Source organism: Lampris incognitus, chromosome 21 (assembly GCF_029633865.1).
Source record: "Lampris incognitus isolate fLamInc1 chromosome 21, fLamInc1.hap2, whole genome shotgun sequence".
Classification (NCBI taxonomy): Eukaryota; Metazoa; Chordata; class Actinopteri; order Lampriformes; family Lampridae; genus Lampris; species Lampris incognitus.
Genome location: NC_079231.1, coordinates 16,876,122 through 16,900,080, shown reverse-complemented (window position 1 = coordinate 16,900,080; position 23,959 = coordinate 16,876,122). Strand labels below are relative to the sequence as shown.

At 47.8% G+C, this 23,959-nt stretch overlaps 1 protein-coding gene across 4 annotated transcripts in view; it reads left to right on the top strand.

Moving 5' to 3' along the window:
• The first annotated feature begins 3,150 nt into the window (after nucleotides 1-3,150).
• Nucleotides 3,151-23,959, top strand: part of LOC130131520 (vang-like protein 1) — a 61,359-nt gene continuing 40,550 nt past the window's right edge. For 2 of the 4 annotated variants that reach the window (XM_056301229.1, XM_056301226.1), the window contains exons 1-2: nucleotides 4,060-4,160; nucleotides 18,032-18,309. In XM_056301229.1, the coding sequence (XP_056157204.1) occupies nucleotides 18,239-18,309 (71 nt within the window). In that variant the 5' untranslated portion in view covers nucleotides 4,060-4,160; nucleotides 18,032-18,238. Of the gene's footprint in view, nucleotides 3,275-3,635; nucleotides 3,650-4,059; nucleotides 4,161-18,031; nucleotides 18,310-23,959 lie in introns of those variants that run through there. The other 2 variants (XM_056301228.1, XM_056301227.1) reach the window with 2 other exon arrangements.

The following is a 23,959-nucleotide window of genomic DNA, read 5'->3' as shown; positions in this document are numbered from 1 at the left end:
GGCCCTCAGCGCGGAGGGCCAAAAGGCGGCTCAGGGGTCATGCCCCAGCCGTGACCTGCATTGTGTTCGGCAGAGGATGAGAGCTCTGGAGAGTGTGTGGAGAGTGTGTGCCGAGTGCTTGCATGCATGTGTGTGTGTGTGTGTGTGTGTGTGTGTTGGGGGGGAAGGCACGCTGCAGCAGTCTAACAAGGGTATAAGAACAAAACAAAAAAAAAAAGACGATATTGATTCATATTGGCCTACAGCTTGCTGGAGGCAGCTGTTGCTTTGTGAGTTCAACAATCGTACGTGTTTCGATTTCGGCTGAACAGGCCCTCCTCACACTGTTTGTTCTGAGACACAATGAAAGAGGGATGGGTAGGTGTTGCTGGGGGTTAAGACTGTTTGTTTTATCAGGTAAACATCCCACTTGTAGATTGGTAAATACAACCTGGACAATCTTGGACCGCTCGCTGACTTTTAACCCGAGGAGGGTCCAGTGTGGCGTGCTGAGCTAAAGCCGGATTAGACAGACCTTCATCCCGTTATGACAAGTGAGGATCCCCAGAGCGTGAACTGCTGTTTACGTTCTGTTTTAAAGAGCCACAGCGGCCTCATTGTATTCTCTCATTGACTGTATCAAAGCAGGCCCGGCGTGGTGAACCCATGCGGAACGATAGTCATCCCTCCGCCTTGTTCTGTTTGCTTCCTCGGGTATCTTTTAGTCAGGAACGAGAGATCTCGTTCTGGCATAAAGGGGAGCAAGACGGAGATAGGGCGGAGGAGAGATAAGCTCGATTCTTGTCTGGAACTAAAAAAAGATGGAGCACTTGGGGGTTTGTGCTCTGCAGGACTAGGAACACCTTCCTGTCTCAAACACTGCAGGAATATAGTATAATTGTAATGGAATTGTCACAGATTTCATGCAGAGCTTTGGCTTAGTATCGGCCTTGGCCTTTTGCTCCTCTTCAAAATCCAGATTTTAGTGTTTCGACTTCTTGATTTCGAAATTCTTAAGTCACCTTTTGGAAATCAGCGATGGAAGAAGTATTCAGACTCTTTACTTCAGTAAAAGTACTGATACCACACAATAAAAATATAATAAAAATACTCCACTACAAGTAAAAGTCCGGCATTCAAAACCTCACCTATCTAAAAGTACTTGATACCACACTATAAAAATACTCCGCTACATGTAAAAGTCTGACACTCGAAACCTTACTTCAGTAAAAGTATGAAAGTACTATCAGCAAAATGTACTCAAAGTATGAAAAGTAAAAGTATTCATTCTGCAGAAAAATGGTCACTGTCCCTGCCTGCACTATTAGATATGACAGTTTTGGATTAATATTACTGCTGTATTAATGTGTATGTTGAATTTACTGCTGTAGATGTTTAAGGTGGAGCTTATTTTAACTATTTTAGTTTAATCTACAGCAATGCATCATATTCTGTAAGATCGTCAACTTTTCATTAGCTCAGAAAAACAGCCCTGGTTTCAGCTTTGTGACAACGCATTTTCCAGCTAATCCAAGAGGGGTTTTAAATAGTTTATTAACCTTAGGAAGTTTGCTCAACCCATAAACGAACATCTATTCCTTCAGTTTATCAGGGGGAAAAAAATCTAATTCGAAAATCACCAAATTTGGAGATACATGGTTTTCACTAGGCAGGAAGAGAAGGAAAACGTGTAAGCTGAAAAGTAACGAGTAACTAAAGCTGCCAGACAAATGTAGTGGGGTAGAATGGACAATATTTGCCTCTGAAATGTAGTGGAGTAGGAGAATAAATTTGCATAAAATGGAAACACTCAAGGAAAGTACAAGTATCTCGAATTTGTACTTAAGTACAGTGCTTGAGTAAATGTACTCAGTTACATTCCACCACTGCTGGAAATGACTCTAAACAAGTTAAGTCATGACTCATGACCTGGAGGTTATTTATCACAAAAAAAGACTTCTATTATTCACAAATTAAGATTTTTAGCGTTCTGATTCTCTCGTTCATACCCAGCCCAAGACTTTTTTGGGGTCCTAAGCAGAATTACATTTGCCCCCCCCAGCACCACTTTGTTAACTGGCTGTAGAAAGAAGGCCATTTCATTTGCTTAAAGCCATGCCCACCCAACCACTGCTTGTATGCGATGGTCAGTTTGTTTTGTTTCCTTATGGCACCAACTATTAAGAACTATGGTTCTTATTCTTTATGGCTTCACCCCCCCCTCCTTGTCTTTGTCTGTTATGGACCCTGAGTCTGCAATAAAGTTTTGAATTGAATTGAGTATTTCCCTCACAACTGCATGCTGACAACTGTGACGTGCATGTAACGCAAATGTAAGACTTGTGTCTTACACTGGCCTCCGGGTAAACCAGTCGTCCAGCTCCCTGTGAAATATGCTTGCTGGGGTGGACGTCCCTGACCAGGGGATCATAACAGTCATGGTTGACCAGAAATGTAAAGCGCTGTGAGTGGCTGTTACAGCTAGGAAAGCGTTATATAAAATGCAACTTGATTGATTGATTGATTGATTGATTGATTGGGGTTTTGGGGGGTGGGATGGGTGGACAAGTCTTCATGCTCGCAAATACAGATTTGGCAGCTCTTGGACGACACAATATCTTATCCCATTCATGTCTCTATCAGTTCTTTCAACCCTATTTGGGGAACACCACCCGTCAACCAGCGAGAAATCCAGTGTTTCTAAGAGGTCTCGCTGCCTGTGCCTGTGGAGCTTCATAACACCCATATGTAGACCGGTAATACCCACTGCACGTTGACCGTCTTGGGAGAGAGATCCCTCCTCTGTTGCTCTCCCTGAGGCTGCTTCCTATTTGTTCTCCCCGTTAAAGGTTTTTTTTTTTTTTGTTTTTTTGAGGGAGTTGTCTAAGGACAGGATGTTGTGTTGCTGTGAAGCCCCTTGAGGCAAATTGGTAATGTGTGATATCGGGATACGCAAATACAGCGGACTTGACTTAATAACAGGTGCTACATCCGTAACGAACCAATGGTAACGCGATCGTACGTGTTTATGTTGCGGGACCGGGCGTTATTACGGGAGGAGGTAATAAACGCGTCCCCCCTAGCGCACCGCTTTCGCACTGCACCCTCCCCCACCGCCTCCCCCTCCTCCTCGGTAATGTGGAGTACTGCCCCCCTGTGAAATTCCTCACTGCCGGGGTGATTCCTACTGGTCCACCGTGTGCTTTGCTTATGGGCAAACTCTTCCACCGTCCCCCCCCTCCCGCGCGTGTGCGACATCCGCTGCAGGAATGACCCGATCCGCCGCACGTGAAGGGTGAGTCCCGGTCCTCCCCCGGTGTCCCGCGAGGGAGAGACGCGGTGGATTTTTGAACGTTGTGCAGTTTCGGTCAGTTGCGCCCCGCGGGGTCCTGGCGGGGCTCCTCCGCGCCGCGTCCGCGTTACGAGCGTTACGTCTCGACTCCTGGTTGATCGTCCCCGTTGGCCCGTGAGCCGTTTTATCAATTGAAAAAAAAGAAAGTGTGGCGATCACGCGCTTTGCTCGCCCCTCTCGTCTACCTGTGTGGGAGGAAGGGGTGAGTACGGGGGACGGGGGGGGGGCGCTCTCAACTTCATTTGAAATGCCCCCCCCCCGCCAGCGCAGGACTGCGGCCGGACGGACGGGACAGCGCTGCTGCTGCTGCTTGCTGCTGTACGTGTGAGCGTTGTAAACGAGTGAAGTTCAGACTCCCGGCGTTTTCCCTGCGGCTGCGGCGGCGGCGGCTTCGTTGTCGGGGTTTCGTACAGGAACTCGTTGGCGTCCGGGAAAAGTAGTCAACTCTCGTCCGTCGCGGCGGCTGCGCGTCTCCGCCGATAACAGCTGGGCAACTGTAGCCGGCGGCGGCGGCGGCGAGAGTTACCGGGGGGAGTGCGGCGGCGGCGGCGGTGGCGGGTGGGTGGTGGTGGTGGTGGTGGGGGGAAAAAACTAGGAGACGGAGGCGCAACACCCCCCCTCCCCCTCCCGAGAAGAGGGACCCGAACCTCCTGTACGAGTTGAGAACTGTTTGACGGCGTAAGCGGAGCGGGGTTCCTCCGCTTAAAACAAGAGAAAAGGGCACGGTGGGAACACTTGGCGCCGCCGAAGGTGAAAGCGGAAGGTTTCGGAGGCCGGGCTTGAGACCGGGGAGTTTCCTGACGAGGACAACCCGCCCGGCGGGTCACAGGTAGACCGCCGCGCTGCTCCGCCACGCCGCCGCTGGATAAGCGCAAGGGGGGCTCCTCGGGGGGGGGGTGTTACATGATACGGACTATTAACTCGTCTTTAAATGTGTAGGATCTAAATAGTCGTGGGATAACTAGCAAGGCTTGTCGCCAGCATGACCTATCACCTAGCCGTTTGCCTTTAATGGCTTCAAGTGTTTATGACACCGCTATAATTCATTACTTAAACGTCCAGATGTGCATTAAAGTGTCAGTCGAACGTGACTGTAGCACGTAAATGGACTGGGGATGACATAGAGAACTGGTTTTGGTGGCTTTTAGAGTGTATACTTTAAAAGAGGGCCCTGCGTCCAGTTGTAGCTCATCCATGTGGAGTTTGCATCTTTTTCCTTTTTTTTTTTTTGTTGCAGGGGTTTCCTCCGGGTACCTACTCCAGTTTCCTCCCACAGTCTAGAGACATGCATGCTAGGTGAACTGGAATCTATAAATTGACCGATGGTGGGGATAGTGTGTGTGTGTGTGTGTGTGTGTGTGTGTGTGTGTGTGTGTGTGTGTGTGTGTGCACACGTGTGTCCTGTAATGTACTGGTGACCTGTATATTACAGGTTTGGCTCCTTGTTTTCCATTCCAAGTGGTCCGGCACCCCACCACCCTGAATTGGATTAGACAGCTATAGGTAATGAATGGATCTTGGATGGATGGATGGATTTTAATCGTTGCACACTTGTTACACGTGATACTTCTGAACTGTCAAAGTAGGACTGGACGATATTGACGGCACCAAATGTCACAATCATTTTGACTGAATAACATTGATATTGATAATGTGATGATACTTTGGAGATGCTTATTGGTGCCTTCATAAGATATTTACACACACACACAAGAAAATGTTGAGAAATTACTGTTAATAATGTGGATATGATGACCAAGCAGAGGCAGAGACATTAATTGTTCATTTCACACAGCTAAAGCAGTATAATAAGTTTAGAAAATTGTATCACTTTATTGTAATGCAGCCTTTAAGACCAGAGAATGACAAAGTTCAAGTTATATCGCAATACTGCAATAACCAAAATCCCAGACACTATCTAGTGTAATGTCACAATGTCAATATAATATTGATATACCTATATTACCCAGTTCTATGTCAATGCATAATATATAACGCATAGAATCAGATATATTACACACACACACACACCTTTTCTCAAATCTTGGATGGTTGTCAGGCAAAAAAATATCTGCGCCGAAATTGGCATTTGCGCAAGACATGAGCCTTGTGGTGACAACACCTTGTTTCTTCCTCTCCATAAATAATACAGGACTCTCATTACCATGAGTTTTTTTTCATGTCTGCGATGAGCCTATCGTCTGGTAGATGTGTGATTTATAGGTAGTTTCGTTCAGGGATTTAATGCCTTCCTCTTCACTCTCCATTCCAGTAAGTGGTTCTGGTTTGTTCGTCGTGCGCAAAGAGAATATTTTAAAGCTGATGATGACTGTCAGCAGCTCTCTGATGTGAGGTGTGTGTGTGCATGAATGAGTGATATGTGTACATCTGCATGGGTGCACATATGGAGCTCACAGGGTTGCATTTAGAGGGGCTGTGTGTGTGCAATATTTGACCTTTTAGGACGTTAACTGTTGTGGAAATAAATTGCAAAAAAAAATGTTTTTGTATCTCTGGGCAGTAACTATTATCTGTCTTTGTGGGTTGCCGGTCAATAGGCGTATGGTCAGGATTGACTTTGTCAGATAAATGTAGTCTCGCCTCACGGTGGACAGGTAGACGGTGAAGAATACTGAAGGCTTTCTGTAATTCCCACAGGCCAGTGGCACCGCTACTCAGATGATGTCAGCGATTATCTTTTGTAAAGTCTTAAAACCCACTAAACTAATCCACTCGTGCGCCTCACTAATCTTCCAGCTGTCAAAGGGGGGGCATTTACAGGTATTGTACACAACACGAGTCTGAGTCCTCGTTTGTTATGCCACGCATGTATCTGTTCGAGTGAATTCCCCTGGAGGTGCCGAAGTTAGCCAGAAATCTGTCTTGTCTGTCTGTCTCTGTGTGTCTATCCAATCATCCTTCCCCATTGCCGCTTCCAAGTGCCTCATGCTAGTCTTAATGAATGTCTTTGGGGGGGGGGGCGAGTGGGGGGGGGGGACTGGAATGCTGATAGAATTCCACAGAATAAATGGACCAATGGACCTCATTTTGCGCACAGTCATGGACGGCTACGTTACGGGCATGTGACCGGGCCCAGACAGAGACTTGCACACGGAGTCGCTCCTGTGCTTTCTCAATTCTCAGCGTGCCTTGTGACGGCATCAGTCCATCCGGCATATTGAAGAGGCTGAAGACAGCAGACTCATTTGAAATATTACCGCTATTATTGTCAGGCGAGATCTGTCGTGAACTTTCAAATGAGAAGAAACTTGATCTTAATGTGGTCTAGTTATCTGGAATAAGTAGTTTAATAAATTTGCTGTTGTTTTTAATCCCCACTCCAGTGTACAAACTCAATCATTGTTAGTCGATAGATAAATGAAGGTCATACACACCATTAAATCTCAGTGTTGATGAGCTTTTAATAGCCTCTCTTCATTCTGTAGGAGAGAGTTTTTCTGTGAGACTGCGTGACCACAGCTGCAAGCTCAGCCCAGTAGATTTCAGCCTGTCCAATGGAAACCAGTCATTAATTTACTCACAAATATTTGTCTCATGATCCTTTTTACAAGGCCCAAGGCACATCACCAGTTGTATGTTCGGAGAGACATGTAACCCCTGCTCAAGTGAATCAGCGTGCGAGCTGGTTTTGCAGCGGTTAAGTAATCTTGACTCATGCTTCCTCTTTAAAAGACCAGCTCATCGCATGCAAGGGCCTTCAGGACCGTCCGTTGCTGAGGATATGTCACTGCCTTCGCCACCAGAAGAAACAGATTGCCTTATGCCTAGTTCATTAGATACCTAATATGACGCTTGAGACAAGGTAATTGGAAACAGTCTTTGTGCTCGTCCCTTCGTAACCTCTCTTGCATGCGTTTCTTGAGAGGCCAGGGAGCACGGTCACTAGCGGTGCAGCCGGCCTCCTGGAGATTCAAAGCCTTGGAGACCCCTTGTCACCTTTTTGTTGGAGTCCGTCTGAGCGTTTGGTTGTCCCCCTTTTGGACTCGAATATTCGTTTCTTAAACTTTTGCCGTGCTCAGTGTACTCAGGAAAGGGATGACTCTCATCTGTTGGAGTGGATCTTTTATAAGAAACTTTTCAGTGATGCGGAGGAGAACAGGTTCTCATCTTCATGAAAGAAACGTAGCTGTCCCAAATGTTGTCAGACAGATTAAACCGCCACATTCGAAGCTACTGGAGCGAAGGCTTGCCGGTTGCAAGTTTCCAAATAAATAGTCTGTGAGTTATCCGCTTTAACGGATGATTTACAGACTAACCGTTTGTTCCAGATCCTGTTAATCCATGAAGGAGAAATTTGTCTTTTTGGTTCGCCCTGCTGGACAGGGGCGTGCACCAGATCAGGCCTGCAGGAGCTCGGGATCTTGCTCAGGGACATGTCAGTAGGACAGCCTCCTTCCTCACTACATCAGCTTGTTGTCCCATCTGGTGGACACCTGTTTTTCAAGTGCTTTTGAGTGCCATGTTAATGGCATGGGAGCGACCCGGCGATAAACTCTGTATGCACTGAATCTAATATGTTTTATTACGTGCACTTAATTATCCGTTGTTCCTAATGGAGGGGGGGGTTTACTCTGCAAAGATGACGTCCTTTGAAGGTCCCTTTTTGGATGGAAAATGCACTATAGATTAGGTACTGTAAGTTCTGAATCAGCCTTTGGGCTCACATGGAAGCTGTTATTCCGAACTTTGTATGAACTTAATGAAACTTAAGTTTCCCCTTTCGTAACTTGAACAAGACAAGGTCAAAACCTAGTATATAGGCTTGGACCGTGCATGGTCAGTGTTCGAAATTGTGGCCTATTTGTTCGAGGGATAGTCAGTGGTCGTGTCTATCATTTGAATTCCCGGATATTAAATGTTCATCTGCAATTTTCTGTAGTGGTCCCAGTGGTATTTGTTGTCAAAGTGTCCTGAAGTAGCATGTCACATGACATGGTTAAGCTAGGTTCGAGAAGAAAAAGAAAAAAGAAAAAAAAGAGGTTATAAAATGCAGTTGCAAGAACAATACTTTCCACTCATATCTTGGGATGTTTGATTTGAAAGAGAAGTTAATTTAATTTAATTATAAGTATTCTAATTATGTGTTGACTTCCCCCCCCTCTTTCATCTGTTTGTGTCTGCGGATGTGAGCTTGTTATTTGGGGTTGCTTTAACTGCGCGCTCTCCCTCATGCTCCTCGGTGCATGGAGAGTTGTTTTGTCTGCTGCTCTGCTCCACGCTGGACCGTTACAGCGTGTAACCGGATGTGGGAAGAGCAGCAAAATGTTCTGTTCCTAGTGTTTCAGTAGTGCCCACGAGCGGCAGCATATTCCATTTGATAGCGTTCGATAAATGTGGGATGAGCTGGAACGACTGCGCCGAATCATTTTGAAAAAGCAACGGCCAATAGGGAAAGTCCCACTTCCATGTTTGCCAGCGATGTTGTTGGTTGGTCGAGCAATCGTGTGACATCAGTGGCGCCGGTGGTCACCTGATCCAGCGGCCCAATCGTGTAACTTGGCTACTCAGTCACTAAACGTGATCAGTCGCCACGCCACCCGGACGCCCCTTATGTGTGTGTGTTTATCTCTGAGTGTTTTGAAATCCACTGACGTTGAGTGACATTTTTCCCTTTTTTAGGTGAGATAATTTTGTCATATAGGACACATTTCCATAATGTATTTTTCAAAGGTTATTTTACCTTTAGTATTAGACAGTGCAGCGAAGCGGTAGACAGGAAGTGAGGGAGAGAGAGACGTATGATGTGCAATGAAGGTTGCCGGCTGGATTCGAGCCGGTGAAATTGCGACCATGTGATATGTGCTCTAACCATACGGATATGGCGGCAACCCATATTTTAACTTTTTTTTTTCCTAATTCAAGAACTCTCTAGATTTATCATTCTGTTTTGAGTGTTGATTTTCTTACCCTTCAACCTTCCCTCCCCCTTGCAATGCCTTATTTCTATAAGCATAAAATAAATGATAACACGCCGCATTACCCAAGGAAAACAGGCCTACGCTGCATGTGTGGTGAGAGCTTTCGCTGGATGATATTTTTTTTGCTACGGAGTATATAAATTTGCCACTGTGCAGGCACCAGTACCCTTCACGCCTGATTCTTGTCAAATCATTGTACGCTCTCCTCTCTCCTCCTTCTGGCTGCCACTTTTTTGCCATTGCAGACATACAGAAGGCATGGATGCACAGCAGGGAAGTGCGGAGGGCTCCCTCCCTCGCCCTCCCGAACAAGTTCGGCTTCAGCTCTGAAAACAGAGCGGTTTCATTCACGATCCAACTTTGGTGTGACAAAGTCAGGAGTAGCATCTAGGAGGGCCGATATATATATATATATATATATATATATATATATATATATATATATATATATATATATATATATGTCCTCCCTTTGGATTTAAAGCCTAAATCTGTAATTTCCCAGATCCGTCCCTCCCTTCTGGCAGCGAAAACTCCAAAACAAGGTGTTATAGGCATTTTGGCCTGTGTGCCATCAGCTCAGCAGTAAACAGTTCCCGCCCTTGTATGAATGGCGTCCTCGGAGCAAAGCTAACACAGACTAGCGTATCACAAACTACATATGGGAACACTGTTCTACTGTAACACTGCTTGTAGAATTGGTAGATTATCTGTTCAACAGAAGCATCACAACATCATCACATTTCAACCCCTTTTTCCTGTTGGAGAAGGAAAAGTGTTTGCCGCTGCACCAGTGTTCATCCTACCTGGCCCAAAATTTCAACAGCGGTATTTGAAGAGTGTCTCCAGCTGTAGTAAATATGCCAGTTAGGTTTCTGTAACCCGACTCCACAGTCAAGATGGATAAAATAACTATTTATCAACTGAGAGAAATCGCCGAATCCAGCTTTAACACGGGAGCTCGGGGCTAGACTCTCAAGTGAGGTGGGTATGTGAGTCGCATGCACACGTGTTGTCAGTGCAGTTGGAGTATCTGAAGCGACACGAGCTGGGTTACAAGATATGTAGGGAGACACTCGACTCGAGACTCGACTCGGCTTTTACATCCCTGTGTTACTGTGGTAGCTGCTCCGGGAGTGTAGGTCGGTATCAGTCAAGTTCCCGATTCAGTTCGTTCTGCACTCTTTTCTGAACCTCTGGGTTTGACCCAGCCCATGTACTCATTTAAACCTATTAATCCCTCATGTAGCCACGAATCTGTTGCTTTTAAGAGGATTATCGCAGGTGATTGAAATCCCCTTCTTGGCCGGTGACTGCGACACCACAGACAATCCTTACCGCTTACCGTTCTGGCCGAGGTTTCCTCGAACCAAGGAAGGCGTTGGCTTTATTTTCATCAAGTCAACCCAACGATCGGTTTAAACCGTAAACCACTTACTAAAGTAACGTCGCTCTTATTTTCATCACTTCTTCTGTAGATTTGGGAAGATAATCGCTGTAGAGCAGGGGTGCCCAACTCCAGGCCTCGAGGGCCGCAGTGTCTTCTGCAGGTACTTGTTGCAACCATGCACTATACCACCTGATTTAACTAATTCCTTTCCCTCCTTGGTCCAAGAGGTGAGCTAATTAGTTAAATCAGGCGGTGTAGTGCATGGTTGGAACAAATACCTGCAGACACTGCGGCCCTCGAGGCCTGGAGTTGGGCACCCCTGCTGTAGAGCAAAAGGCTTTCTGTAGAAAGTCTTCTCCTTCCGGCGGTTAGCGCTGTCGTCTCCCAGCAAGAAGGTCCTGGGTTTGAATCCCGGGGTTGTCCAACCTTGGGGTGGGGTTCATCCCAGGTCGTCCTCTGTGTGGAGTTTGCATGTTCTCCCCGTGTCTGCAGTGGGTTTTCTCCGGGTGCTCCGGTTTTCCCCAGCATCATAAAGACATGCATGTTAGGGTTAATACGCCTTCCTGTCTGTGCCCCTGAGCAAGGCATGGCAAGAAGAACTGGAGTTGGTTTCTGGGCACTGCAACTGCCCACTGCTCCCAGCTACACAGCCAGGATGGGTTAAATGCAGAGAAAGAATTGCCCCACCAGGATTAATAAAGTAGTAAATAAATAAATTGAGAGGGCATTGACCCCATCCATCCCTGCAATAGACTCTTTGACTTTAGAGTGAATGAGAACGATTGTGATGCCAAAAAGCTTTTGTTTTGAAACAGTACTTCAATAACTAGGCCAGCGATGTAATTGAAATATGTTTTTAAATCCATCTTAAGTATTCGATGTGGGTCCGGCTGAAATGATGGATTGGCGGGTTTAATGTTTGTGGGGCAAATCTACTTCATCATATTGTTCTAGTTATTCTTACCCCGCTGCAGAGGATTGATCTTATTTTGTGGGATTAGGAAATAAAATTGCGTCTGGCGTTGCGAGCCCCAAGCACACTTCACATTTATATTGAAGTATGCACAGCGCACGTAGCTGGCATGATTTGAGCCTTCCTCACACCGCAAGTATTCGGCAGGAATGTGATAGAAGTACTGCAGGTTGTTCACGGCTTTGCTTGAAAACCTGTCCAGGGAAGATTTGTTATACGAGAATGATCCAGACCATTTCGAAATCGTTTTCAGAATGAACTTTGCCGTTGTGCAACTTTGAAAGGATTCTCAGAGGACCCTACACCTTGATGCTAACACAAGTTAATGCATGCATGTAGGCTCATACATGCCTCTATGAGGGGGCTTATAGGCCATAATTTATTCTGGACGTCTCCAACTCATACACTTCACTCCACATACATTTTGAAGCGGTTGCTAAAGAAAGATAGCGTCGGTGGCAAGTGCACTCGGAGGGGGATTGCTGTGTGTGTGTAAGGGCTCCTGTTCCTCAGAGGTGTCAGGAAGTTCTGCTAGATGGAGGGAGGAATATGCCTCCTCCTGGTGTGTCTCTGCACGGTGATGAAGCGGTGTTGCATCAGTCCGCTATGTGGATTTGGCCGGTGAGCTGGTATCCAGATGAACTGGGAGCTGAGCTCCAATACTCCCCCCCCCCCCCTCTTTTTCTCCTCAAATGTATCCGGCCAATTACCCCACTCCTCCGAGCCGTGCCGGTTGCTGCTCCACCCCCTCTGCCGATCCAGGGAGGGCTGCAGACTACCACATGCCTCCTCCCATACATGTGGAATTGCCTGCCGCTTCTTTTCCCCTGACAGTGAGGAGTTTCGCCAGGGGGACGTAGCGCATGGGGGGATCACGCTATTCCCCCCAGTTCCCCCTCCCCCCTCAACAGGCGCCCTGACCGACCAGAGGAGGCGCTAGTGCAGCGACCAGGACACATACCCACATCTGGCTTCCTACCTGCAGACAAGGCCAATTGTGTCTGTAGGGACGCCCGACCAAACTGGAGATAACACGGGGATTCGAACCGGCGATCCCCGTGTTGGCAGGCAACGGAATAGACCGCTGTGCTACCCGGACGCCCTAATCACACATTCTATGGATGTGTGAGTAAAGAATACACATGATAGTAAAAATAGATATATGTGAAAGTAGATTATATAGGGTGTGTATGTATGCATCTTTATGAGAGAAAAGTATATATGTGTGCAAGAAGGAATTAGGACTTACGTGACCCCGCATACACGTGCATGTGAACACATGCGTACATGCACTCGCACACCGACACACTGAAACATGCCAGTGCTGCATAAACAGGCACAAGATTTGGGTCACCCCTCATGTTTGTGCTTCAGCATATTTTTGGAGCTGATGTAGTCACATGTGTGGTTTTTCCTAAGTGACAGAGAAGGATGGCCTGTTTGTATCTGCTGTCCAGCTGAGTGGCTTTTTGAAATAAACCGTTGAATTAAAAAAACAAAGATGATGGAAGCCGCCCCCCCCCCAAAAAAAAAGACTGCCTGGTTATGAAAACAGATGGACATCGCATGGGGGAGCCCCTGTGCTCCATTTTCCACCACCTTCAGCGTGACCACAGCTGTAAGTCAGCCTGGCTGCAGGTTTCTAACTTGCAGCCTCAACACGTATTCAGATGAAGCCTGCAAGGGTCTACAGGAAGGACACAAAGGAACACAGCGAGGCTTTCCATGTCCACCGGATGATTTGTGGCGGTGGATTGTTCAGAAGTGGGACTGCAGGGGCGTCCGGGTAGCGTAGTGGTCGATTCCGTTGCCTACCAACACAGGGCTCGCCGGTTCGAATCCCCACGTTGCCTCCGGCTTGGTCGGGCATCCCTACAGGCACAGTTGGCCGTGTCTGCGGGTGGGAAGCCGGATGTGGGTATGTGTCCTGGTCGCTGCACTAGTGCCTCCTCTGGTCAGTTGCGGCGCCTGTTCGGGTGGGAGGGGGAACTGGGGGGGAAATAGCGTGATCCTCCCACGCGCTGCGTCCTCATGGTGAAACTCCTCACTGTCAGGTGAAAAGAAGTGGCTGGCGACTCCACATGTATGGGAGGAGGCATGTTGTAGTCTGCAGCCCTCCCCGGATCAGCAGAGGGGGTGGAGCAATACAATTGGGAGCGGATACAATTGGGGAGGAAAATGTGGGGGGGGGGTAGAAAAGTGGATATACGTATGTCTCACTTTTGTTTGATGAGCCATCTGACTATAATGGCTGAGGCTTGGGCCGGTCTTCATCTCCATACAGTGTTGTGGGATTGTATGCCAGGGGGAGGGGGGCAGGTCTGCCAGGGGGGGGCAGGTCTGCCAGGGAGAGACAGGCAGGTCTGCCGGGGGGGGGCAGGTCTGCCAGGGAGAGACAGGCAGGTCTGCCGGGGGGGGGGGGGGCAGGTCTGCCAGGGAGAGACAGGCAGGTCGGCTCGAAGCACAGAGGAACGTGGGAGTCGATGCTTTTTGGTTTTGGGCTTTCTGTGTGAAGTTGTAGCTAATTATTGCTTTTTACACCCAGACTTTATCATATTTTTTTTTGTCCTCACCTTGGTGTGTGTGTGTGTGTGTGTGTGTTTGTGTGTGTGTGTGTGTGTGTGTACAGTTGTGCAGCATATGCCTGGCATGAGTGTAATACCTGTTTGTGCAGTATGTGCCCCGAGCTTTTCTATGACTCACATTTCTCTCACTCCTTTACCTTCGTGTTTTTATGCCCTATGCATAATGTCACTCTTTTGATCCCGTTTCCTTTTTATTTCCTCACAATGCTCCCCCCGCCCCCCCCCCCGGTCTCTTCTTTTATCCCTTTGTACTGTAAAACCAACTGTAAACCATCTCCTCTCATTTACTGACCCAAAGCAAATAAAGGGCACCTACTAAAACGGCCTCTTATCGGCTCCGTATCGCCTCTTACGACAAATTGTAAACAACTCCACCTGGTCCGGCTGCTATAAATACGTATGGGATTCGTTTGGGGCCGGGGAGGTGGGGGGGGCTTTCACCGGGCTTTTTTGATATCTCAATCTGCTCGATCCCTTCGTTGACTTTGCATGCGCAGACGGTGCCGTCAGCATTTGTCCTGCGCATTGATCCTCACGGGAGGAAAAGAATGCGGTCTCATTTTGATGAAGTGCCTGGAAATGACTTCATGCCGCTCTAATTGACCTACCCCGCCCCCCCCCCCCCTCCAGACCGCAACCAGTGATGATGATAAACGCAACCGTGATGGCTGATGGTGCAATGTGCTGCAGGTTAAACCGCCGCTTGATTTTGTTATTTTTGAGTGAAGGTGGAGAATGCATGCAATGCTACTCTTGCATGCATGTGTGCAACTTGTTCATTAGTGCTACCTTGTGTGCGCTTCACAAACTCTCTGGAAATTGAGGTTGTTCGTTATGCCGTTTGACGGATACCAGGGAGGATTCTGACTTGTGGCGTTGCTGGTTGCCAGATTAACCAAAAGGAATTAATTACATAGGGAAGCAGAAAAAGGGCACACAGAGAATCTACAATGTTGTACGGGGAGGGGGGAGGGGGGCTAGCCCCCCCTCCTTTTGTTCTTGGCAAATCCTAAGCACGCACATTTATTTTTTTATGTCCAATGCCAATCAGCCCAACCTCTTGAGTGTTGCTGATTTTTGAAATTTGAATAGACAACGAGCATGGCGATGAAAAATTAAAACGCAAAAAACTAGCGGTTGCATTTTTTTTTTGTGGGAGGGAATCACAGATAGTCCAATTCAAAGATCCATTCAAGTATACTAAGCCTATTATAACTTGGAAATGCAAATCAACAAGGGATGGATTATTTGTTTAGACCGGCTCAGTGATTTTCTTTTTCAGCTCATTTTTCTTTTGCCCTCACAAGCGAAGAACTAATTCCCCTATTCTAGCACCCGAGGGGTGAAGGACCCATCTTGTCTTGAAGTTGCTTGTAAAAAGAGTCTTTTATCTTCACTCAGTTCTCCCCACATCCACCAAGCCTCAAAGACCGTCAGTGTCGGACTGAAATTGTTTGTTGTGTGTCAGAGATTTTTAAAACTCTCTCGGAATGGCGGTTGTCAGCCGAGTGGGGAATAGGGGCAGAAGCCGTTTCACTCTAGCAGGTTCCTGGAGCGTTTTCTTGGATGCACGACTGGAGTGTAAAATCCCGAGAATAGTCAAAAGTGGAGTTTTGCTGCTGTTGTAGAGATGCACTGAGCCACTTTTTTTCATCCATCCATCCATTATCCAAACTGCTTATCCTGCTCTCAGGGCAGTGGGGATGCTAGAGCCTATCCCAGCAGTTATTGGGCGACAGGCGAGGCGACACCCTGGACAGGCCGCCAGGCCGTCACAGGGCCCACACACACGCACACACACACACACACACACATTCACACCTAGGAACAATTTAGTACAGCCGAGTCACCTGGCCTGCATGTCTTTGGACTGTGGGAGGAAACCCACGAAGACAGGGGGAGAACATACAAACTCCACACAGAGGACGACCTGGGACGACCCCCAAGGTTGGACTACCCCGGGGCTCGAACTCAGTACCTTCTTGCTGTGAGGCGACCGCACTAACCACTGCGACCCTGCTTAACACTTCGTATTAAAAGAGCAAAAAATATACAAAAATGCATTAAATTTGAACTTATTGCAAAGCATTTTATTTGAACTGTAGTTTAAGTAGACTTCACATACAAACAGCTGTAGGAGTGAAAATTGCTATTGCAACTCCTTTAACATGTTAATTAACTTAAAGAATTTACAAAAGGACCTGTCCTGTAGTTATTTCACATTAAAAGAAATATTTATATTTTTGTTGGGGGAAGACCTAAAACAACATCGACTAAGTGAGGATTTGTAAAACCAACTGGAAATACTATGTTGCTCCTGACTGACCTGGAGTTAAGGTGTCTGGTGATATACGTACACCCTGTCTGACCTGGCAGCACTGACCCTGTTTACTGAGACCTTTGCCCATGTGCACTGTCTGCTGCCTGAATTTCTTATTCTCCAAGCATCAATTAAATCAACATGTGACCATAACCTGGACAGAGTGATGGAAGATTGTAAATGTGGTTCTTCACTTGTCCTGTCCTGGCACTCGTCGTCACTGAGAGCCAGGAGAAGGAGGGTGATGACATCGTCATCCTCCTTCTCCTGGCTCTCGGTGACGGGCAGGTCTGCCTCTGCCTCCTCCCTGTCGCGCTGCACCTCCTGGGCGGGCTCGGCTGCAGCAGCTACCAAGGAGGTTACACAACACAGCAGCGCCACCAACTCCACACACACCTGGGTCCGTCTGATACATTTACTAGGTCATCTACGGCCACATTTTAGCTTTCTCCGAATTACTATGCAGTTTAGGAAACTCCGGGTTTACAATTTGGGGGGTTTCACTTGTTTTCCCCGCAGCCATCTGCCTCGTTACCCCCCCCCCCCGCCTCCTCGGTACTCACTACTCCCCCCGCTTCAGCAGCCTGGTCGGCGGCATCCGCATCCTCTGCCTCCTGCTGTCTATGCGGGCAAGCGAAGCACTCGTGTCCCACATCCCTGCACTCAAACTGCTTCATACTACCTTGACTTATATATACCAATTTGGCTATAGGCTTAAAATTGCATTATTACTACCAACATGGGATCGCTGGGTCGAATCCCTGTGTTACCTCCGGCTTGGTCAGGTGTCCCTACAGACACTGTGTCTGCGGGTGGGAAGTCAGATGTGGGTATTTGTCCTGGTTGCATTATTACATATGGAATCTGGATCTGTAGTGGATCGGTAATGTCGGTCTGATAGCCGATGAGTGAATTACGTCAGTATCAGCACCCGATACCGATGATGGATGGGACCGGCCCCAGCTTTAGTACATAGCTGGAAGCTGCTTTATTGCAGCTATGAATATGCAGAGGCTTATCTGGGTATCTGTGGACGTCAGCTAAATTTTGAGTTTTGCTTCCATTGTGTCTCTCCAGCTTTTGTCTCTGTGCTTGTGTTTTGGCTTTGATCGTGTTTTGCATGTTTACAACGTCGACAACCAAATATTTAAGTGGCATGTTGATTATCTAAAAAGGTTTTTTACGTTTTGCTGGCTGACGGAAGCCGATGTTTTACTTAAGAGAAGTCTAAAAAAGAGACATGATCAGGCACCGCGCTGTGAAATGTATTTTCTAAGCCAAATGTATTTGGCTTAGTTGTGGTGGATGGCTGACCATCATGGGCTGAATGTTGTGTTGTGGGTTTTCTTTTTTCAGTTCATCAAAGGCCTTGCCAGAACTGGATGCTCTCATGGTGTAATAGTAAAACGTGGGCAAGTTTCCCAGACAATTCCGACCCTTCAAGTCAGACTGACCCTTCTCTCTCTCTTTCTCTCTCTCTCTTGCTTTCAAAGATTGATGTTTCCTTGCTGGGCGCCCTCAGGGTTGCTTTCAAGATTGACCCTCAAAAGCTCACCGCCTCGATCAATCTCCTGAGTGAGCCAATCAATCGCCTTCTGCCCGATAAGACTGCCCACAAGGTCCCGCTGCGTCCGCCGGCGGTCAAGCCTAGCAACCTCCGTGTCGGCCTCGGCCAATCACCTGGGCAGGACTGCATTATCATGGACACAGAGTCCACCTACTCTGGGTATTCTTACTACTCTGGACGCTCCCGGGGTTCCCACAGGCATGGGTAAGACCAAAGCATGTTCATAATTCTATTTCTGCTTTCTTGTCAGTGTCTCTCCCTCTCTGTCTGGTCCTCTCTCCCTCTCCCTCTCTTTCTGTGTCTCTCTATTGAACTGTCGGCTAAGCGGAGATCTCCTTTATCTGTCTCAGTCTTTTCAGGTTTACCTTTGTTTCCTCTCTTTCTTGTCTTTTCACTTTTTTATCCTCCTTTCCATTCGTCTCCAAGTCTGTATGGGCACCAACACCGCAATCTAGTGCCACCCTACCCGCGATCCGTTTCCTCTCCACTCTTCCATGTGTCTCTGTTGGCCTCCCTGGCTCAGCATGCATGAAGCCCGGGGCTGGTGGAGGCCCATTAGTCTGTCAGTGGTGAAATGGCGGTTGTTGACAGGCCTCAGGAAGGCAGTGGGGTGGGGGGACAGGTGCTGAAGAGGCCCAACTGACTTATGGTTCAGCGGATATGTTGAGGATGCCAGAGAGGAGAAGATACAAAACATGGCTCCTTTTTCACAACAGTACAAACTCGTCCCTGTTGTTGTTTTTTATTTTTTTTATTTCTACATTCCCTCTCCTCCTCTTTCGCCATATATCTCTCTCGCCCTTCGTAACTCTCACTTATATACCCGCTCCTGCTCTCAGTGCCACCTGTTGCAGTTGGAAGTGGGGGATGGGGGGAGGCGTCATCAGTGTCATCATATCATCATGCTAACCCCCGCTTGGTTTCCGTGATGAGGCCAGCTGAACGCTCCCCCCAGCGCCTTAACTATTTTTGTCAGCTGCTTTTCTAATACTCATTCTTTTGTCCCTCCTGTCAGGGGCTGCTCTTCACCACCCTTCTCTTCGTCTCTCATTCCCTTTCATCAAAAATCTTACCTCTCTCCTTTGCATGCGTGTCCGCACCCCACCTCTACCGCTCTCGCACCGTTTTCGATCCCTTTCGTCCAGTGTGACGGAAAGGGAGGCAGCTGTCTCCTTCTCTTGCTCCTGTTCCACTTGAACCCCCCCCCCCCCCATATCTGGAGTCTTCCTCACGTCCTCCAAGGATGGGCGGGAACATGGGCACAGGCGTATCACTTGCTCTCCGCTCACATTTCCCCGGGGCAGGAATTTGCCCTTGTAGCTCAAAGTTAAAGCAAGTGCAAGGAGTCTCACTCTGGAATCAAGGCTGCCCGGGAGGGAAGGAGGGTGTGGTAGTTTGGTGTTGGCACTGAAGGCGAGGTGGGGGGACTCTGTCTTGCCTCTCTTCTTGTATCTGCAGCCTTTCAAGTGTATGACTGGAAATTGTAGAGGAACATATGGGCATCCCTGCCAGGCGCATTTTTCCGCTCCTCTACTCCTCTGCTCCTTGCCGTGGCTGTGCCAAGGCTACCGGCTGGCCTCTAATTTGATAGACAAAAGGGAAATTGTTGCCTTTGAAACCCCTCGCCGTGCTGTCCGCTTCTGAAGGTAATCCTTTTACGCCGAGGGGTGCCATGCATGACGCAGTTCTGGATGGCTGTCATCTAATTACATTGAGACCAGGCACGGATTCAGGCAAATGGGAGCATGCGCATCCGCCCGTGGGCCAAAAAGCATATGTACACACATGATCACATGAGTGTTCCCTGTTTTGCGGGTGTGCTTTGCAAGGCTACCTTTACCACAATTTGCAAGTAAAAGGTATGCAATTTAAAAATGAAATCGGGAATGGCTTTGGTTCTGATAGCAGTAACAGATCATGCGGGGGTTTAGGAGGGTTTCCCCTCACATAGCCCCACCCAGTTTAATGTTCCCCTGCTGAATAAAAACCCTTATACCCAACTGATATATATTTCATTGAGTCAGTCAGACCAAACACTTCCCTGGTTATTCAGTAGAGCCCCTGGGTAGTGCAATTTATTGAAGGCTTGGTTAAAAATGTTGACGGGACTAAGTTCTTTATTTGCATGACGAGTCTTTGCCTAGTTCATTTGGACCATGTACAATAACTATTCCTGAGACCACATTACTTCCAAATATTGTGAGGATATCCCCAGTATTTGCAGCAAAACAGAATCAGTCTAAAAGCTTCTTTCTGTGTGTGACATATCGTGACTCCATTATTTAGATAGGCAACCCTACTGTAAACCCTCAGTATTGACAACCCTCTTCACTTATAACAAAACTAAATATTAGACTCTCCAAGGGAATAAAGGGCGGAGAAACATTTACAGACTAATCAAAAATTTTAGTCAGTTTTTATGATCTGGTTACGAAGCTTTCCAAAGATGGGCTCTCCTGCTCTGTTAAGTTTGAGTCCCTTATTGATTATTGAATCACAAAGCTCAGATTAGCTTCTCCTCATGTGGTAAATTGGTTCTTTTGATTGGTAGAACTCCAATTACATGGCAGCACATTGCAATCGCAGAGTTAAGTGGATCAATTAAGCAATTTCATTTACAGTTTAAGTGCTTTGGCCATTTGCGAATCCCTGGATCACAACCTTCCTGTGAGTGTGAATTTAGATGTGAATTTTAAAGAATAATTCAGAGGTTTTCACGTGTGTAAGCTTATTTGTGTTCAGTTTAGATGGTCAGTATGAAGACTGTTTAAGGCATCAGGTTAAAGAACCTCACTGGAAATGCTACTCAGCTGTTCTTGTGTGCTGATCAGGTACTGAGAGATACTGCTATATCTCACCAGGAATGACTCAACTTGAAATTCAATCTTATAAAATTTAATCGACCAAACATCCTTTCCCCCCCTGTTGTGCTGTTACTGATTAAATAATTAATTAATTTTTTGCATTTCCCCCCCCTTTTCTCCCCAATTGTATCCGTGGCCAATCCCTCCACTCTCCCGAGCCGTCCCGATCTCTTCCCCACCCGCTCTGCTGATCCGGGGAGGGCTGCAGACTACCACATGCCTCCTCCGATACATGTGGAGTCGCCAGCCGCTTCTTTTCACCTGACAGTGAGTTTCACCAGGGGGACGTAGAACGTGGGAGGATCACGCTATTCCCCCCAAACAGGCGCCCCGACTGACCAGAGGAGGTGCTAGTGCAGCGACCAGGACACACACCCACATACGGCTTCCCACCCGCAGACACGGTCAATTGTGTCTGTAGGGACGCCCGACTAAGCCGGAGGTAACGCGGGGATTCGAACCGGCGATCCCCGTGTTGGTAGGCAACAGAATAGGCCGCCACGCCACCTGGCTGCCCCATTGTGTTTATCTTTTCTTTAAAATTTACACCTCTTTTTGGTTACGTTAAGATTGTTGCTGGGTCACGAAGGAAGTAATGTTTGTTTGATCTTCCTCTTGAAATGCAAACTGGTTTGGGGCGAGCGTTCCCTCTTGTGAAAACGGGCCTATGGAATTACAGTCCCGTCAGCCTGCCCGGGGTTATGCCCTTAGTGGTATGTGTCAGTCGTCCCCTGCCACCTCACTGTAGTATTATCTTTACGGGGCCAATCCTGGCAAGCAGCCAGGCTGCAGTACCGCTTATCGCACACAAGCCCCTCCAGTACAACCCGTGTCAACACGGCACGGCACATGTTTCGGCCGTCGCCGGATTTGCTTGTCGGTCAACCCGGCAGCGCTGATTGGCTAAATCGGGAAGCGTGAATTAAGATTAGAAAATAGTCTTTGCCAGGCTATGAAGTTAAATGTATAACTCTGAATGTACGTTTGAAGTGAGCAGCTCGGCATCAAAATTAGCCTTGAAAAGCAACTTTAAGCAGGAGAGTCTAAAATTGGAAGAAAGAGGGTTTTTTTTTCTTTTCTATGATCAGCCTCCTCTCATCATCAGCCACATGCTGTGTAATTATGTGAGTGGCATCAACTCTGTCTCTCTTGTCTCCTCTCTTTCTCTCATGCTTGCTCCCTCACTTGCCAGCTCTCACCCTCCTTCACTTGCGCTCTCATGTGATTATGGGTTCGAGATGACTTAGCGGAGTGGGGTTGGTTGTTTTTGGAGCTGGCTCCACGGCTCTTCTCCGTTGGCAGTGGTCAAGATCTCCGCTAGCGCTTTTGGCTCTGGGCTTTGTGTCACTCTGGTCCGCAAAGGTGTATAGTTTGGCCTGCCAGCCACACGGAGAGTGAGCAAATTGGTCCACAGACATTTTTTGGCACGGCACGCCACTTGGCCTCGTGTCTGCAAACGCCGGCCAGCCACCCCCCTCCCAATGACTCGGAGAGAGCGATTGTAGTCACGTTTGGCTTGAGGTGTTACGGTGAAAAGCTACTTGCCAAGGCCTTGCCCCTGCTCGCCGGGCGCCGCTGCCCTCACGGGACCCCTGTTCCTCCCCGCTCCCTGCCCCATACCTTTTTAAAGGAAGCAACGCCTGAAGTCAAATTCCATTAATCAAATCATAGCATAGCATGCTGTCTGAATACCAATGAAGAGGCTGCATGCTAATGAGGCAGGAAAAGGATGTGGGAAGAGAGAGGAAAGAGGAGAAGGTATGTGTGCGTGCATGTGTGTGTGTTCACGGCTACACCGACACGCTTCGAACCAGGTGCTCTCTTGCCTTTTCTTCAAGACTGTGTTACGGCTATATTCTAACCTACACATGCAATGCCACAAATCAGTGCAGCACAATGCCTCCATGCGCATGGAAACACACACACACACACACACACACACAACACACAACACACACATACCTCGCGTACATACCGCCCACCTAAATGCCCGCACCTAAAACCACATCATTAGCACCACTTTTCCCGATGCACCACGCCCTGCTTGTCTGCCTCTTTTCCATTACCCTGTACCCAGAGCTGTTTATCATTCTGCTTTAGTCTTTGAAGTTAGGTGTGCTGCAGTGAAAGCCTTCCAGAATCTCCTCTCTGCCTCCGCACCCCCACCCTCCAACCCCCACCCCCCAGCCTCCCACCCCATCTCCCTCCATTTCTCCGGCGCTCCTTCCCAATTAATAGCCCTAATCACCGACAGCATGTGAATGGAGATGGCTCTCTGTGGAATAACTGTCATCTTAGTAACGATGATAGCCGTTAAACGCATCAAACTCCTCGTCTCCAAGATTGATCGGGTGGGAGTATGTCACTCAACCCCCGTTTCAGTGACGGAAGTGGCTCCAGATATCTGGAAGATAACTGCTATGTTCTGTTCTGTTCTACTGTGTTCTCCCCCGTGTCTGTGTGGGTTTCCTCCGAGAGCTCCGGTTTCCTCCCACCGTCAAACAGATATGCATGTTAGGGTTAATACTCCTGCCTGTGCCCCTGAGCAAGGCAATGGAAAGAAGAAGTGGAGTTGGTCCCCGGGCGCTGCAGCTGCCCACTGCTCCTATGCAATAGGACGGGTTAAATGCAGAGAACACATTTCATCGTAAGAACCGTGTCAAATAAAGTGGCTTTCAAAAGTAGTCCCTACCATGAAATTGTGTTTTTCGCCAGTTCACAATTAGTGTTTCCCATCAGCCCAGAGCAGATGCAGTATTTTCAGAAGCTGCTTTCTGACTGACACTGTGAGTCTCAAATTGCAGATTTTTCTTTTTTTTTTTTGTCTGTAATTTTAGACCCGAAAAGCACAGCACTGCTCCCTCCCTGTCTGTGTCCATGTGGATGTTAATGGTTTGCTGTTGTTGTGATTTTCAAGAGGAAGCCATGTCTAATGTGTTGGGGCCGGAGAGGAAGTACAGGAATAGAGGCGGGAAACGGAGCGGTGAACT